General features: G+C 36.5%; 1 protein-coding gene across 2 annotated transcripts in view; it reads right to left on the reverse strand.

Annotated features, from left to right (window-relative positions):
- Nucleotides 1–19,127, reverse strand: part of LOC129266996 (uncharacterized) — a 125,633-nt gene that overhangs the window by 33,649 nt on the left and 72,857 nt on the right. For both annotated transcript variants that reach the window (XM_064103802.1, XM_064103803.1), the window contains 9 exons: nucleotides 17,616–17,720; nucleotides 15,677–15,784; nucleotides 12,109–12,237; nucleotides 10,706–11,047; nucleotides 9,926–10,078; nucleotides 7,029–7,157; nucleotides 5,563–5,697; nucleotides 3,209–3,553; nucleotides 2,094–2,225 (listed from right to left, as the gene is read on the reverse strand). In XM_064103802.1, the coding sequence (XP_063959872.1) occupies nucleotides 2,094–2,225; nucleotides 3,209–3,553; nucleotides 5,563–5,697; nucleotides 7,029–7,157; nucleotides 9,926–10,078; nucleotides 10,706–11,047; nucleotides 12,109–12,237; nucleotides 15,677–15,784; nucleotides 17,616–17,720 (1,578 nt within the window). The remainder of the gene's footprint in view (nucleotides 1–2,093; nucleotides 2,226–3,208; nucleotides 3,554–5,562; nucleotides 5,698–7,028; nucleotides 7,158–9,925; nucleotides 10,079–10,705; nucleotides 11,048–12,108; nucleotides 12,238–15,676; nucleotides 15,785–17,615; nucleotides 17,721–19,127) is intronic.

Below are 19,127 nucleotides of genomic sequence, written 5' to 3' on the forward strand. Positions count from 1 at the left end.
AAAAAGAAAATCAAACAAGACTGATCATTTCATCGGGATTGGATGTAAGAGTTATGACATTTGCAAATTTGGTACTTTTTGCAGTTATATTGAGAGTTGCGGTTGTCACTCACTCAACATTTCTTTTGTATCTCATTGCATGAATAATACAATATTTCAATTTTAAAATTTCATCAAACCAAAATACCTTTAAACAGTGGTAATTCATTAATTTCATTAAGTTAATTAAGAATCAAACTTTAAATTATTTCATACAGTGAGTGACATCATCGGTTCACTCATTTGAATAATGACCAGGATATGGATATAACTCTTTTGAAATTAAGCAAACCTTCAAAGTGTAACTTTTTTAGATTTTACAATATTCATCAAACTACAGTACATTACAACAATGACAATCGGACATATGCATGGAGGAACCAAACTGCAATGAAATCAAACATTGAGATATTTCATGCAGTGACTTTTTGTGTAGAGAGTGACTTTGTCAGATCCATCATTTTAATAATGAACAGGACATGCATGTGAGTTTTTAAAATCAGGCAAAAGTTCAAAATATAATTTTGGTGAAATTTTCAGCATAAATCATTAATTTAATGACACAGCATCAAGTTGGTTGTAATCATGGCAAAAACAACAATGAAGGTTTGGTGGAAATAAACCAAAGAATAACAATGCTATAGATTTTTGCAGAATAAATTTGGTGACGTCCCATGTGTTAAAGCAGCTACCCCACTTCGTCAGATGACATAAACCAATATACCTGATTACTTTGTGCTGTTGGCGTACAATGTTTAATTGTGCATCTGTGGCACAAAGTAATCTTGTCAACACGTTGTCATGCATTGTGAAAGGCTCTTGCCTCTAATTAGGTGTGATGTTATGTCTGAATGAACCTTTCTTGTACAAAAGCACTACGAGGTCTGAAATCTTTAGGTCCATTGTTTTGTCTCTGGTCTCGCAAAGCTAGGGCTTGGCCTTGCTCTTAGCTATGAGCTTGAAGTCTGTTCTTTGTCATTCAGTCAGGCCTTGGCCTTGGCAATGTCCTAAGGCAGTCTGTTATCTGTCAGTCAGGCCTTGGCCATTGATTGAATCCATTTATTTCATTTCGATAAAAAGATATTTACAAAGTATAACATACACGATTATCACATGCATGTAATATGCCAATATACAAATACATGAAAATATGAAATGAAATAAGAGAACTTAAAGGAAGGCCTTTAAGGCTTCGTGGGTAAAACTTCCCTCAAATACATGTACTATATTCTACATTGCGTTACAGGCATATTAAAATCTTCAATTTGTAATACCCCACTCCCCGTTAAAAAACATTGGAATGTCCTTATGCAGTCTGTTTTTGGTCAGTCAGTCAGGCCTTGGCCTTGTCCTTAGGCACTCTGTTCTTGGTTTGTAAGGCCTTGGCCTTGGCTATGTCTTTGGACAGTATGTTTTCATTTAGTCAGGCCTTGGCCTTGGCAATGTCCTTGGGCACTCTGTTCTCGATCATTCAGGCCTTGCCATTGTCTATGTCTTTGGGCAGTCTGTTATCGGTCAGTCAGGCCTTCGCCTTGGCTATGCTCTTGGGCAGTCTGTTTTTTTCAGTCAGGCCTGGCCTTGACTATGTCCTTATGCAGTCTGTTCTTGGTAAGTCAGTCAGGCCTTGGCCATGGCCAGGTCCTTGGGCAGTATGTTCTCAATCATTCAGGCCTTGCCATTGGCTATGTCCTTGGGTAGTCTGTTGTTGGTCAGTTCAGGCCTTGGTCTTGGCCATGTCCTAATGCAGTCCGTTCTCGGTCAGTCAGTCAGGCCTTGCCATTGGCTATGTCTTTGGGCAGTCTGTTCTTGGTTAGTAAAAACTTGGCCTTGGCCATGTCCTTGGGCATTCTGTTCTCAATTATTCAGTCCTTGCCATTGGCTATCTCCTGGAACGATCTTATCTCTGTTAGTCAGGCCTTAGCCCCTGGCTATCTCCTGGGACATTCTGTTCTTGATCAGCCAGACATTGGCCTTGGCCATGTTCTTGCAAGCTCTGGCCTCAGTCTTGGCTGACCAAGCTTCGCACAATACTGCTACTCTTTGGAAAGTCATACCTTCGCATCCAACCTCATCACTGAAATCTCCGCAATCTATCCAGACATCACAAACCCAGCTATCCGGAATGCACTGGCCATCTCCTGCACATTGGAAGTTAGTTTCATCCTCACAAGGTGGAAACGTCGCATCTGGGGGTGAGGAAAAGAAATGATACACATTCCAGGGCATTTTATCACTTGAAGCCCTATGGTACCAGCTTTTGCACTTCAGAGTGTGAAATTCAGAATTTTCTCTACACTGCCACTTTGGTAGTCTAGTTGTATTAGAACAGAATAATAGAGAATGGATGATTTCACGTAGTGTTGAAATCTGGTGTTAGTGTTGTGGAAACAACACCATCCAAAATACCGTATTTAAAATGAGTGTTGGGATTATGACCTAGGATATTCCCAGCAGTTCATGTGGGGTGCTTTCCCCTCCACCAACGTTTGGTGTTCTCGAATTTGGCAATCTCAAACTCAAGAACAGATAAAATCAGAATTCATACATGTTGGAAGATGAGTGGAGTCCATCAGAGTGAGCTACATTTTAATGAGCAATATTATTGATACTTTCAATTTATTGAACTGATTTTAGACAATCCATACCATGAGATTTTACTGCAATTTTTCCCCAGACTTTAATACTGATTGCTTCTATTGATATCATCGTCAAACTTCAAATTCCAATTGTCAAAACCTTGAATTCATCATCTTGTTGTTGAATTGGCCGTATTCTTGCTATCTTTCCATCATTCATTAAAAAAAAAAAAATAATAAAATAAAATAGAGTCAATTACTTACCCGTCTTTGTCACATTTTGGTTTTCTTTTGTAAAGAGGGCAAGTTGTGCCTGCTTATATTGAATACAGTGCAATCGCCTCCTTCACATGTCACTGTGAGAAGGCTAGCATATGGAAGCGTGAACGGAAAAACGATTGCCAACAAATTTGTAGTGAATGTTTGGTGACCTAGCCTGCAGGCCTCATAGCGGATCACACAAAGTGATACAAAATTTGAATGAAAGAGTTATCAATATAGGCAATATAAGGCAGGATTTGGCGTGAAATTTGCGTGACATTCAATGAGGCACCTTTATCAATCTGCAAGAACTGCCACAGAGACAGACTCACCGGGTGGTTCATCGACGGCCTCCAGAGTGATGTTAAATCCTTGTGACAAAGCGTAGATGCCAGTGAAGAACTCGATGAAGAGTTCATGCCCTTGGGACAGGAGATAGGAAGGAGGTACACTTCTGTGCATGTAGACCTCAAAGATCTGACTGAAGTCGTGCGTGTCTGTCCCGTTGCCGAATACAACGTACGAGCGGAGGCTGAGGTCGAGTGCGTTGATCGTCACGTTGATCACTTTACCGGGAACGGTGGAAACGTGGGTTACTATGTACGTGTTCTTTGGATAGACGTCAGGGAAGTTTGGCGATATCAGCGTGGTAATGTTCTCATTTAAGAAGATATATTCTGCATACGAAGGAGATACAATATATAATAATAATAATAATACAGATCATTTATATAATGCTTATTTTTCCAAGCACTGCATACTGTTCTGGCTTTAGTATGGCTAACCTGATCAGGTGAACTCACTTGGGGCCCGTTGCAGAAAGAGTTGCGATCAAACGCAACTTAAAATATCCTGCGCAACTTTGGGACTTGCGCTTGATACATGTATTTCGACTTTCATTTAAACGCAACTCTTTCTGAAACAGGCCCCTGATCTTTCAGGAAATTCCTACCAGGTACTACACATGTAAATCTAAACTTTATATCAAATATAGAATGCACAGTATTTTGTCTGATTCTTTAAATAGCATAATCAAATTATCAAATCATTAACATTACAAAAAAAATTGCAGACTAACAAGACCAAATTCAGAGAGGTGGTTTGAAATTATTTCACACTAATTCTCTAATCAATACATTGCAATAATTATGGGGGGGGGGGGTTCACAAAGATTGAAGTGTGGCTAATCATTTGAAGAGTTACACACTAATTCACCAATCAAAACATTGCAATACCGGTAATTATGGGGGAGGATTCACAAAGATTTAAGTTTGAATTATCACTTGAAGAGCTACACACTAATTAACTAATCAAAACATTGCAATACTGGTAATTATGGGGGAGGGTTCACAAAGATTGAACTGTGACTTATCATTTGAAGAGTTACACACTAATTCACCAATCAAAACATTGCAATACCGGTAATTATGGGGGAGGGTTCACAAAGATTTAAGTTTGAATTATCACTTGAAGAGCTACACACTAATTAACTAATCAAAATATTGCAATATGTTAACAAGTAGCAAAACTGTATCTTTCCCCTAAAAGCATTTTCATTTCTCTAAACAAATAAAATTATGGGTCAATTTATCCTCTCTATTACTCTAAAAAAGGTATATTTTAAGACAAGCTATTTTAACACACAGTCAATGAGAAACAACACACAGTATTTTGGTAAGTCTGTTCCCTGTTTAAAGTGTGTATGATGTGAATAACTCATCCTCCGGTAGATTTTTTACGACTTAACACGAAAACATATTTCAATAGTTAGGGTCCCATTTCTAGTAAAGTAGTATATGCAAAAGGCAGCTCAGATTTTTTTTTATTGAAACAATTTGCAGAAATTCCAATCTGTCTTAAATACTGTAGAAATGATCTAATTTTATGCAAATTTGTAGGAGATGCACTTTCAGTTCAATTCAATTCAACTAAAAAATGGTCTTTATTGATGATCAAACATGTTAATAACAACCGCACATGAGATAACAGCCGCAGCTAGAAAATTACTGTTTATAAGTTTGTGTTGGGACAATAAATTACATAGAAAAAAACATAGTAAAAAACATAGTAAAATGCAGTAACAAGGCTATACATTTAAAAAGCTAATGCAATTTTCGGTAAAGCTTAAAAGGCAATAAATGAATGCAACATGTTATGAATGGTATATTCAATAATGGCTGACTTGAAGGAGAGGAAACTGGCAATTTATATCATTTAACGACAAAAGTGACTGTACAGCCCCTATTCCACAATGCCAATGTTGCTTTGATTTGATAGGGTAGGATCGGGGGAAAATGAACCATTTTACCAAAAGTCAGCAAAATCTGCAGTAATATAAGTTTTCCAAAGGAACGGGGGATTCATTACGTCCGCGTGCCGCTGGTAGTAGGAAAGACCTGAGTATGTTTATCCCACGATTGCACGTCGTGTGGCTTACGCTTTTCCCGCTTCCCCCACTATTCAAAATGTGCATTTTCTGATCGGGTAGATCGGCATGAAATACTGAACATGTTAGAAATGTTTAGCCGATCACGCCGATCTGAATAAAATGCCCACTGTTATCACGTCTCCACAACGTTGTTATTACGCTGCTCCCGATTTCAACTGATTCCTATCTCACTCTCCACCGATTTAATGATTGGGATGGATCAGGGTTTCAGATCGTGGTAGCGAAACGGAAGCTTACCTGTATTTTGCGGTGTTCCACAGTTTAGTTCATCATCTGGACTCATAGTGAGGCAATCAACATGGAAATCACATCGTTGAGCACTTGGGATGCACTGACGATTAGGACACTCAAACTCATGCTCAGTGCAATTTCCTGTAAACATCGCAATCGAACTCAGTAATATCATTGGTGGTGAAATGAACAATAATCATATCAGGGGGTGGTTTCAAGAAGCTACATTACACTCAAAATCAGCAATATGAACGATGAAAGGAATAATAATCATAACAGGGAGTGGTTTCATCAATATACAGGTATACATTGCAATCAAAATCAGTAACTAATCAAAACAAGGGCGGTTTAACAAATATAAATTACAATAAAAATCAGTTATATCATGGATGATGAAGTGAACGATATCACAACACAGGGCAGTTTCATAAATCTACTTTGCAATCAAAATCAGTCATATCATAAGCATTGAATGTGCAATAACTTAAAACAGGGTCGGTTTCATAAACACGAATTACAATCAAAATCAGTCATATCATAAGCATTGCATTGAATGTGCAATAACTTAAAACAGGGTCAGTTTCATAAACATGAATTACAGTCAAAATCAGTAATGTCACAAGCATTGACATGTACAATAAATCAAAACAAGGGCGGTTTCATAAACATGACTTACAATAAAAATAAGTGACATCATGGGTGATTACAGGGGGTGCTCATGAAGCAAATTTTAAAATACATATGGCTTCATGGCCTGAAAAATAAAATGTCAAATATGCGAGCAAAAAGAACTCAGAACATACTAAACAACATTGACTACGTTTCTCATGATCCAATTTTACAGGTTAAAATAAACCTTGGGCTCAAAATGTGTTCCAACATTCACATGATGTAACACGCATTATCATTTGAGGCTCATAAGAGCAGTCATGTTGGAGGACAAACAATCAAAACTTGTCCATACATCTGTGATCAGTCCTTGTTTAAATGGTGTAATAATGCACAGGTTTGCTATTATTATGTCCTCAATGGTGAAGTCATGGGGGAACCTTCTGCATGCGATACGCAGAAGTTATTTCCTGGGGGTTGGGAAAGAAGCACACAAATTTTCAGTGAATTTCGAAGCAAGGAAGTGACATGAGAGCATTTGTCACGGGGGCACTTTCACGTTTTCTAAAGAGAATTTGATGGATTTTGTGCACATTTTAGTGAATTATGGGATATTTTCAGGTAAAAAATGTAAGTTTTCATAATTTCAGGGATGGGGGAGGGGGGCATACGCCGTGAAAGCATGTCCCATCAGCAAGATCACGAGCCCATTCATTTCATAAAATTCTTGTTATAATAACGAATTTGCAAGAACAGTTATAAGCTACATGACCTTTCTGTTGAGGTGGACTTGTCCTTTAAGTTTGCCTTTTTGTCACACTTAACTTTGTGGGTCATCCTACATGTTTATTGTGGGAACTTACTTGGACAATTCAATTCATCTTCGTTGTTTGGGCAATCGTATACAAAGTCACATCGCCAGTTGCCATGAATACAAAAGTCACCAAACGCAAAATTGCATTCAAACTCATTGTCATGGTTGCCACATGCGCCTGAAATTTAAACAATAAACAATGAAAATTAGGAAGATGAAATAAAGAATGATGATTGTTATATATAATAAGTAGAATGGTAAGATGTAAGAGCAATTACGTTCATTTATTTAGTTATTTCCTCTTTAAGGATATTCATAGCATATAATGAATAAGAATATTCCAGAATGTCTCAGTAAAGCTTTGTTAGGCATGCTATTTAATAAGATAGAATAATATTTGTTATCTCTGGAATGTACTAAGACAGACAATAGACTGCTAGTGGCAGTGAAAAGGACAATAGGATTAGCTATGTTGTTTACATTGTTAATTTCACTGAGGTCATCCAAGAGTCTTCTAGAAGTGGACTATTCTAGAAAGAAGGATGATGTTCTTTTTTTAAAGACAATACTAGAAGCTTCCAGAATAGTGGAAATTTATGTATATAAGCTGGCAGTTTCTTCAAGGACATCATCATATCAGATCAGAACTCAGAGTTTCACACCAGACTTTATGTCAAAGCATAGTTTATTTCCAACTGGAATACAACATTTATTTTCTGTGGAATTATTTGCACGGCATCAATGAACTGTTGCAGTTACTTTGAGAGAGGAATTCTCAGTTCTCATCGAGATCATCAACTTGTTTTAATGAACGCTTTTCAACCCATGGATTGCTGAAATTGACTGTTAATCAACATCGTCTTCAACTCGTTACAGTGACTCTTGTTATTCATCGTGCTTCAACATCGATTTCATCATCACCATCATTGTGAACTTTACTTTAAGGAAACTTGCCAACCAACTTGGATTTTATTTGGATTTATAACATAACCTTGGATTGTGCATCTAACTCTTCAAGACATGTAAGATCATTGTTATTTTTTGTTTTGTTGAATGATCTATTTCCTGTAATAAAAGAAAAGGAAATCAAATTTAAAACTAAATTTTCATTGTTATTTGTTGCAGTATCGTAACATGAGGAGAATGATGATCATGCTTATTTGTTTTGTGATGAAGGTTATAACAAAAAGATGTTCAAGGGAATAGGTTTCATGTAGTAGGAAAACAATAGGAATAAAGATGATGATGATAATGATGGTAATGATGCTGATGATAGTGATGCTAATGATGGTATGAAGATCAAATGATCTTTCCTTCCTCCTTCCATTCTCCTCCTGTACCTGCTCTTGTTCTTCTTTTACTTCTTATCATTTTACCACTGTTACTCTAACTTTCCTCCTTATCATATCTTATCATAACTCATCCTCTCTCTTTTTGTAGTTTTCTTTTTCTTCCACTTCTCTTCTCTTTATCTCGTTCTTCCTCTTCTTCATCATCATCTTCTACTCCTTTCTCTTCTTCTTCTTCTTTCTCTTCTTTTTTTCTTCTTCGTTTTTTTTTTCTTCTTCTACTCCTCCTTTCTCTTCTTCTCCTCCTCCTTTCTCTTTTTCTTCTTCTCCTCCTTTCTCTTCATCTTCTTTTTCTTTGTCTTCTTCTCCTCCTTTCTCCTTCTTCTTCTTCTCTTCCTTCTCCTTCTGCTTTCACACAATATGAAGCTGAACCATATTTCGAAAATACAGCTTTGTCTGAGGTGCCCTAATTTTTTTTTCAATTTTGAGATACATCTCCACACCTGCAGTCAGACCGCAGGTCCCTATGCTAAAGAGCAAAAAGGCCAGATTCATCCAAATCATCTCGTGGCTGAATCCTCCTCCTTGCAAAATCTCGTGATTCGTGAGATTATCTTTATCTAAGAATTTACCTGTTTTTACCTCAAGTTAAATGAAATATTATTGCACCATCAGATAGAGTAAATGTTACTCTTTCATATTGGTCATTTATTTTGTATACAATATTTTGTTAAATAAGTAAATTTCTGGCCTGAAAATGTGCCTCAAATCTGAATTTTCTTCCTCTGTTTTCTTTTGCAAATTGTGCAAAACTTTTTATTTTGAGCCTCAATGATATCTATATCACCATAAAGCTGAACTTCTGTACTTTCTCACATTGCCACTCTTGATATGCGGCACCTTTTAATCGGGTCAAGATCACACTTTTCCCACCAAGGTACAAGACGAGATTTCTGAAATTTTGTACTTGCATGAAATCCAGAGTTCTGATTGGCTGGATAAGGTTCACAGAATAACAGGCACAGGGTATTTGAGGAGATTAACACATAGGAAGTGTGACCTTCCCATGAACCCAGGCACTGGAACCGTTGTAATTTGCCAGTGTGTGGTCTCTTTGACCAATCAGAGTGCAGTATTCTTGTTTTCAAGCTGCTTTATGTACTTGGCAAATGAAAAGTGTGATCTTGACCCGATAAAACCAATTCTTATTTTGAAACCTATATCATTTTAAAGCATACATATTCAGCTTTATCATGATCTAAAAATCATTTGGGCTCAAACAAAAATAAAGTGTGAAAATAGCAGCTTTTGTCAGGTGAAAATAATTATTTTGTAGCATATTTTAGATCAAAAATTTAACCTATATTACAAAATCTTTGAATAAATTCAAACACATGAACTGAAAGAATGATTCTTCTTCTTTACAATGATACAAAATTCATGAAATTCGATGCACAAGTAGAGCAGCAATGACCGAATGAAAAGAGGTGTTTTGGTCCGCATCAAGCTCATTAAATATGCAAAACATCTCAAGTCATGAATATCACTTGGATGAAAGAAGCCACTTTCTTGGGACCTGCCGTCTGACTGCCTGGTGATGATAGCCTCCTGCCAACAATATCACTGCATCAAAAAGAACATTATCTGTCAAACTTACTATAATCATAGGTAGAACAGTTCACAAGTGCGCCATGACCTTCATCTTCACCCATTGAACAATCTCTGAAGTTATCACAAAGAGAGAAGCTATCGATACAGTGCCCATCGTAACACTGTGTCTGCCCGGCTGTGCAGTCAGCAAACTCGTGAGCTGAAAAAAAAAACCAAAGCAGATCAAAATAATAATAATGATCTAGTGGCTCGTTACATTTAAATTACTATAAATATGGGTTCAACTTTACCGGTTTGTTTTCACTTGATCTACTAGCAGATGGTCTAATTTCCCAGATCATCTAACACCATTTTGGCTCATCCTACTTGGTCTACTTTCAATTTGGTCCAATAATCACTTGGTCCAACAGCCATCACTTGGAATAATCCTCCTTTAGCCTAACTGTCATTTAGTCTGTCCAGGTGGTCTATTTTCAACAGTCATGAATATTCATGAGCTTTGCAATAGTCCAGGGATAAGGCATGTACAGTACAGTGTGAAATGTGATAAAAATCATAAACCTGGCGAAGCAAATAGTATGGGCTTAAGAAAGACAGTGTGAAACACCCAAAACATAGTATAGGGTTAAGGATAGTCCGGGGTTAAGGATAATATCGGGTTAAGGAAAAGTAGTGTGAAAAGCTTACAAGCATATTACACATTAGGGTCCTACAGTCCTTTAGTATTTTAGTTGTGGTTAAGCCCTCTGTAGATTAGATTTTTTCTCGATACAAATAAACTATCATTGCTTAATAAGTGCGGTCTATCATCATTATCATTACTTACTGGTGATGTTTGTAGTTGTGACGGTCAGGTCAAACCCTCGGCCATTCGCAAAGACGCCGCAGTGAAATTGCATCCAAGCAACACTGCTCGGGACAACAACCTCGTTCCAAGCAGTGCGATGGTAGTAGGCGGTATAGAACGAGTCCACGTCATCAGGGTCAGCACCGGTCCCGAAGGAAAGATACGTGGAGATGGTGACCGAGAAGTCTTGGAAAGTGACGTGGACGTAGAGTCCGTCCGGTACCGTGATAATCCATAGATAATAGCAGCCGCTGTCATGTGGGACAGGGTAGCCAGGGGATCGGATCACCTGGGATTCACCCTCAGACAGTGAAATGTTTACTGTTGATAAATTTAGACAAATAACATTAAAATGATATTAATAATAGCTGGATTTATACTGTACATCCCTTTTTTTTTGGCCAGAGGATACAAAGCGCAACAACTATTGCCCAAACTTAATAGCCCGATTGCCGCTTTACCAGTAGCACTAAGTGCATTCAAGCAATTTATATTAGATTCCCGGGGGGGCCACTTCCATTCACGAGTGGATACCATGCGCGACCATGGGGTCTCGAAAAGCACCCTAAACACGTAATTTCCATATTCTGAAAATGCACCCCTTAACAAGTATTGGCGTGTGAAACCCTACCCTTAACAAGTATTGGAAACAAAACGATACTCTTGGCAAATATTCCCTGAAATGAACCCCTAAACAAGTACAGGAATGTTTTATTGTTATGGGTCCTTCGGTCGTCGGCTTTACCTTATTTGGTTTAGTACGACCCCACCTTCTACACCTCGCGCAAATCGGACTCTAAACACGAAGTGTTGGGGCAAAATGGACATCCTTTATAAAACATTTTAATTTTGTTTTATCATTCCCGCAAATTCGACCCTAAACACGTAATTTTCCTACCGAAATAGACACCCTTTTTTCATTATTTTTGTGTTTTTGACACCCTTATCACGTTACGTACGTAACGTGCCCTATCGTGAAAAGGACATCCTTTTTACGTGTTTTTTTGGTCGCGCATGGTATCCACTCGTCAATGTAAGTGGCCCCCCCCGGGATTAGATTACCCATTCACTTCACCTGGGTCGAGTGCAGCACAACGTGGATAAATTTCTTGCTGAAGGAGAACAGCAATATATGGCTGGGATCAAAACCTAGATTCAATGTTTGAAAGACAAGAGTCAGAACCACTAGACCATTCGAAGGATATATACATGTATATATATATATATATACTAATATTCATATTTATATATGGCCGTTCCCATATGTGAAATCCCCTTCCCCCCCGGAATGATAAACAGACCATTGACTTTGAAATGGGGGTGAATGTGCTATCCATGAAGGGTGAAAAACGTGAGCTAAATTAGAATGTGACAATACAAACCTGTGTTTTCCAACGTTCCGCAGTCCATCTCGTCAGAAAGAGTAAAACAATCATAGAAGGCATCGCATTTGTAGACCCCAGGTATGCAGGCTCCATCGCTGCAAGTGTATTCATCCTCTTCACATGGACCTGTGCAAAAATCATATTCTTGATTGATTGATTGACAACGAATTTATTCATTCCAAAATTTCAACAAAGTTACAAAGTAAAGCAAAATATAATATAACATTTTGAAATGAAATAGGAACCTTCTGGAAAGCAAAGCTTGTTATTGAAGGTTTCCTTCAATAAATAAGACTTAATGCAAAAAACAATATATATATATATAATATACTAATCATATCGTTCTTGTTGAAGTTCAAAATAGATACAATAAACAAGTCATCATATCTTTCTTGTAAAAATTATATGTAAATCCTTGTTAAATGTATTTTTTTTTTTTTTTTACATATTCTCCCAAGTAAAAAAATAAACAAGGCTGGATTATCTTACAAGATTATCTTAGTAGTTTGTATGAAATCATCAGTTTTCTTCTCAATTTTCAGTACTTATTACTGAAGATCAGTTTTACTTGACAGCTCTGGGCCCCGTCTTACAAAGATTTACGATTGATCCAATCAATTGCAACTATGGATGGCCAGCAACGTCAACATCTTTTATTCATGTTTGTTCAAAATATTTTCTAACTATAATGTACACTCATGCATTCATTGTTTTCTTGAAAATTCACTGCGCTTCTCTTCGCATACAGAGGACATTGTGCAAGTTTTTCGTAAAAATAAATTATGACACTGATTGATATCCATAGAGTTACGATTGATTGGGATTGGATCAATCTTAACTCTTTGTACAGCCGTTACAACAAATTTCCTTTTAATTCTTCTTTAACCCTAAAAAGACTGGGGGGGGGGGCTGATTCAGCCCCCCCCTCGACATTTTTCGCGATAAATCTGTAATGCGAAAAGCTGGCGCCGCGCCGTTCCATGACTTTTTTCTTTTAAGTCTTGCGCAACTTTTGAGACCAAATTTGCGACCCCCGGGTACGCGGTTCCGAAATTACGCAACATTTCGTAAGTACATGTCGACCCAAAATTGCTAAAAAACGTGAATTTGTGTACAAATCCAATGCAAATTGTGTTTTCAGCCAAAATTCATAAATGTATCATTATTTTCAATTTTACTAATCAAACTAAATTAATTTCATCTTGTTTATGGTCAGAATAAAGTCACGGATGATTTTCATTGAAAAAACAATAAAAAACAAAAAGTAAAAAAACAAAGAAATACATAAGAAATTTTTAAAACAATAAAATACATAAGAAAAGAATTGTGATGTTGAATTTTTTTTCATGTACATTTGATTAGAATCCTACAAAGAGTCTATGAATAAAAAAATTAGCAGTTTAGAGGCCTTATTTAGTTAATTAGAGCAAATCTTTGATTTTACGTATAAATTAGCATAATTAATGAATTTTGAAATTTTTCGGAAAATTTGATCCTACAGTCTTGGAGATTATGCCGTGGGTAATGCACGTGCCAATTTTCGTCGTGATCGACGGCCGAGATCATAGGGGGGGGGCTGAATCAGCCCCCCCCCAGTCTTCTTAGGCATCAAAATAGCCCAGTCTATTTAGGGTTAAACCCATATTACATCACAACAATTTTATATTTAGGAGTGAATTTTTTTCAAACATATGTACTTTTTCAAAGCTTTCCAAAACACTTCTTCATTATTATCATGATTATACTGTAATTGTTTTTGTAATTGTAACATTGCCGTTTTGTTGATTTTTTGTGTGTTTTTATGCTTTTTTGTAAAACATTTGTCAATTCAGCTAACAAGCTGCGATCATATGTTTTAATACATCTTTAATCTCTCATCTCTCATCTCTTGAAGACGGGGCATGCTACAGGAACAGCCCCGTACCAGTCCTTACTTTAACAAGAATTTACAATGGACTGTAATGCATTTTATTCTATTAGGTTGACTCTCATAAACTGTACCTCTTATCTCCATGTAAGTATTTGACATGCATATGTAAATTGATGCCAAACTATTAGAATATCCATATTTCCAAAAAGTTGCCAGCTTTAACCCTGGCTAGACTGAGCCCATTCTGTTGATGTCACAGCAACAATAAGCATTTCAGATTTTACATTTATTTATCTTCAGAGCACCGGTTCTTTCAAAATCAAACTGGTTCCTGATGAAAATCGTCAAGAACCGGTGTCTTCAACCATAACAACTGAACACTAGTCTTCACTATAAATATCATTCTCACTTTCATTGTTTGTTACCAGTCACCCCAAATTAACAATAAGTTGCCATTTAAGGCTCCATGCAAATAGCGAAAAAAACTAATTTGGTCTTTAAAAATAAAACATAAGCTTTACCCTTATTAAACCGGGGGGTTCAATTTGAACCCCCCTCAACAAATTTCATCACTACGCCGTTGCGCAATTTTTTTGACCGCGTCGCTCGCTGACTTTTACTTTCGCATCTTTTAAGAGCCAATTTGCGAAGCCCGGGTATGCGGTTCCAAAATCACGCAACATTTTGTAAGTGCGTGTCAGACCAAAAATTGCTCAAAAACGTGATTCCGTGTACAAAGTCAATGAAAATTATGTTTTTCAACCAATAATCCTAAACGTATGATTATTTTTACTTTTGGTTGTTTAAATGGATTTATAGTATGCTATTTATGATTGCAAAATGGTCCCCGACAAACTTCATTTAAAAAAACAATAAAAAACAAAGAAATACATAAGAATAAAAAAAACAATGAAATACATATGAAATTGATTATAATTTTGCAGATATTTGTCCAAAATGTAAAAATTGATACTCTCACCTAAAGTTAGCATTCTACTAGCTGTATAAATTGAGTTAAAGCCAAAAATATAAACCACCCCAATTTAGGGCGAATTTCATACACTTATTTGCATAATTTATGAAAAAATATAATTTTTTGAAAATTTTACTATACTGTCTTGTAGATTACATCTTGCTCTATGCGCATGCAAATTTTTGCGGCGATCGCGCAATCAGCGGTCGAGATCTGAAATTGCCCCCCCCCCCCCGTATATCAAGGTGTAAAAAAGCCCAGTTAAGATGGGGTTAAATGGAAGAGTTATTCTTCTCTTTATCCTGTTAAATTTCAAATTGTAAAGTTGAATAGAAAACCAGATACGGTGCGTGAGGTGCAGGAGTTTCTGTGACACAAGCTTTTGCAGACTGTTCGGAAGTTTCACTACAGAGATTGTAGTAATCACATCTCATGCTTGAGTGAAGCCTGAACTTCAAACATCGTTTTCTCCTTTTTCCTCGGAGCACTCACTTAATTTCTTCTGCATTCAATAAAGAACGTGTGAGGGTTACGTTTGTCATATCAGTTGTGTATCAATTTAAGAATTTTAGGATGTGCCTGTTTTAACTCAATAAAGCCTAAAATCCATTTTGGGAGACTTATTGTTGGTTTTGGGGTGGCAACAAAATCAAAGGAAATAGAGATCTATTGGAAATATCAATAAATATAACTACAAGGTCTCGAAAGAGTCCCATCCTTACCGCAAGTGTTTTCGTCTTTTCCATTTGAGCAATCGATAAAGTCATCACATTGCCAAAAAAGGTAAATACATTCCCCTGGGGCACATTCGTACAAGTGGTCAGGACAGGCTGCAGATACAAACAGAACATGGTCATTATTAAAACTAGCACATCAATGATGTGGTGCTCATCCCGCATCTTGCTACAAAATTTAACACAATTTTTAATTTCAGCCCAGTTGACACTGTAGTGAATTATATTGGTGACAAAAATTGAGGAAACTAATTTGAAATTGATAAAGAAATGACAGGGAAGAAGCAATATTGTGATTTATGAATAAATTTTGTATAAATCAGCATAAATTTTGTATAAATTAGCATAAATTATATTCTAGTCAAAATTCCTCAATTCTGTGTAGAACCTTGGTCATGCAGTTTTCATATGGAACCCAAAAAAATCAAAATCGGTCAACAAATAAATAAGAAGAATTTTTCTGTGAGTTTTGAAAAATATGCATAAATTAGCATGAATAATTTCCTAATCAAAATGTCAAAATTCTGTGTACAAGTTTGGTGAACCTCATGCAGGTCTACTAGATTGGAGAAAAAAAAAATTATGTGTCGAAGTTTTGTATCCCCACCAGGAGCTATCATATAAAGCAAACTAAATTGAAATTGATAAAACAAATGAGGGAGAAAAGGCTTTTTTTTTTTAATGAATCAACTTCACATAAATAAGCTTAAAAATTTTCTAGTCAAAATTTCAAAATTCTGTGTACAAGCTTGGTGAACCTCATGCATGCAGCTCTACTAGATGGAAGAATAAAAAAATCAAAATCAGTCAACAAATTAAGAAAGAGAGGAATTTTCTGTGATTTATGAATAAATTTTGCATGAATTAGGGTAAATGATTTTCTACTCAAAAGTTTGGAGAACCTCATAAACCTCTACCACATGGAAGAAAAAAAATCAAAATCAGTCAACAAATAAAGAAGAAGAAAAACATGCACAAATTGATTTCACATAAATAAGCATACAAATTTTTCTTGTCAAAATTCTGTGTAAAAGTTTGGTAAATGAACCTCATGAAGCTCTATTAGATGGAAGCAAAAAAAATCCAAATCGGTCCACAAATAAACGAGTAGCATTTTTGTGAATTTTGAAAAATGCGCATAAATAGCATATTTAATGAGTTTTAAAATTCTGTGAACAAGTTTTGAATCCCCCACCTAGTGCTTTCATATAAAGGAAACAGAATTGAAATCGGACTTGAAATGACAAAGAAGAAGCATTTTGAAATTTGGACGGACGACAGACGACGGACAATGGACGCCATGCCATGGTATAAGCTAAAAATGAAAATTCATATTTTATTGTTCGAAAGAGACATGAAATGAAATACTCAGAAAATTTGCTTTGCCCAATTGATCATGGGCCCGGCAGCCGCTGTGCAGCGTCAGATCGTCGAGGCTCTATCCTTTTAATCATTGAACGCAAAACAGGGTAGCAGCAACTCCCATCTTATAATGTCTTTTGGTCTGACACATCCGGGATTTGAACCCTCGACCAATGCTGGCAAGCAAGCGTTCCTAGCCACTGCTCCAAGAGCATGGAACAATTTCCCCAACTCTACAAAGAATGCAGCTTTACTCATTCTATTCAAGAAATATCTAACTCCCGCTCGCCAGCATTGGCCACCTCAGACCAAAATATGTTATAATAGGGGAGTTGCTGCTACCCTGTTTGGCGTTTGATAATTAAAGGGATAGAGCCTCGTCGATCTGGCGCTGCACAGCTGCCGCCGGGCCGCGCCACGATCAATTGGGCAAAGCAAAATTTCGGAGTATTTCATTTCATGTCTATTTCGGACAATAAAATATGGATTGGAGATGTAACGTGCTTTGTACCTTTCCAAGGAAAGGCGCTACAGAAATTTTATTATTATTGTGACAATGACTCACGGCAATATTCTTCATCATTAACACAGTCAATTAAACCATCACACCTCCATGATTCGTGGATGCAAGCACCATCGTTGCAGGTGAATTGATGTGGCTGGCAAGTTCCTGGGAAACAAAAAAATATTGATTGCTTGGACTTATTATTTATTACCAGATGACATAATCAAATGTAAACATGAACATTTAAAAACATCAGTAAATATTCTACCCTTTATACAAGAAATGTGTTTTTTCACAATAATTTGAAGCTGATATGAGTTCTTTAAAAAAAAAATACCGTAAAATACATAAGATGATCGCCAACATCAGAATGGCCTAGGTAACATAACAAAGATGTAAGAGTGAGGTGATATTGTTTATGAGATTGCTCATAACACAATAATCAACGCAAGCAACCATAGACTATTTTAGCCCTACAATCAATCGATATACTCTACATGTAAATAACAGGGGCGAGGTCACTATGTTACGACATGGCAGCTATCAGTGTCAGGGATTGAACTGTATGTGTTATTCCTGAAATCATTAAAAAGACAGTTTAACATAATCAGCAACTTCTTAATAATAATGAAAATGACATGACTTGATCGCCCATTTCTGAGCTGTTAGCATAACAGCTTGGTACATGTTCTTCCACGGGGTCCAATGTAACATTAATGATATACAAAAAGTCATGAACAATGGTATTCTCGTCGTCCCTTCCACTCATTGTTCTCTGATGCCCATCGATTTCCATTACCATTTTATTATATACTCTTAGAAATAATTATTTGCATGCAATTCAAATCTGTACGTTGATTGTTTTTTTTACTTGGCATTTATTTATGAATTCATGTTTCCCTCTTTTTGTTTAATTTTTATCTATTCTCCAACTCTTTCTTGTCAAATTGATATTTTTATGAGACTCCCACTGCATATTCATAGGAGCCTTCAACCAACAAGCTTTGCATTTACTTTTGGCTCCTTTATATCCACATCTCTCATTTTCTTTCTTTTTGTCATTATTTTATAAGCACCAACTACAAGAATACTTTCTAGCATTTTTCTTTAATCATCTAATCATGTATACATTTCATATTTTACAAGGATAATTATTTATGCTTATCTATGAAAATCTGTATTATCTATTATTGCTTGTATTGAGTTATTGACATTTGAAAATGAGACAAGTTGATATGAATATATCTTGAACCTAATCTCATCAACCAAAACAGATGACTCGTGCATTTTCAACAGCAGCACCTGCCTTCTGAAATAGGCTTCCTGACCAACTTTAGAGATATTGGAACCTCCGTTAGCTTGGGGGGAGCCCTAAAACTTATTTATGTTCTAGGTTTTCAGTCTGGATCTGGATGTGTGTGATTGTTTTTTCTCTGCACCCATGTGTTTGAAAGCTTGATGCAGACAGAATACTCACATATACATCCAGAATTAGATCTAGGCTGGGTTTATGTTCATACAAAAGTTGCACCTTTTTTCTCTGATATTTTAGATTACATCTCTTATCTGAAT

Source organism: Lytechinus pictus, chromosome 8 (assembly GCF_037042905.1).
Source record: "Lytechinus pictus isolate F3 Inbred chromosome 8, Lp3.0, whole genome shotgun sequence".
Classification (NCBI taxonomy): Eukaryota; Metazoa; Echinodermata; class Echinoidea; order Temnopleuroida; family Toxopneustidae; genus Lytechinus; species Lytechinus pictus.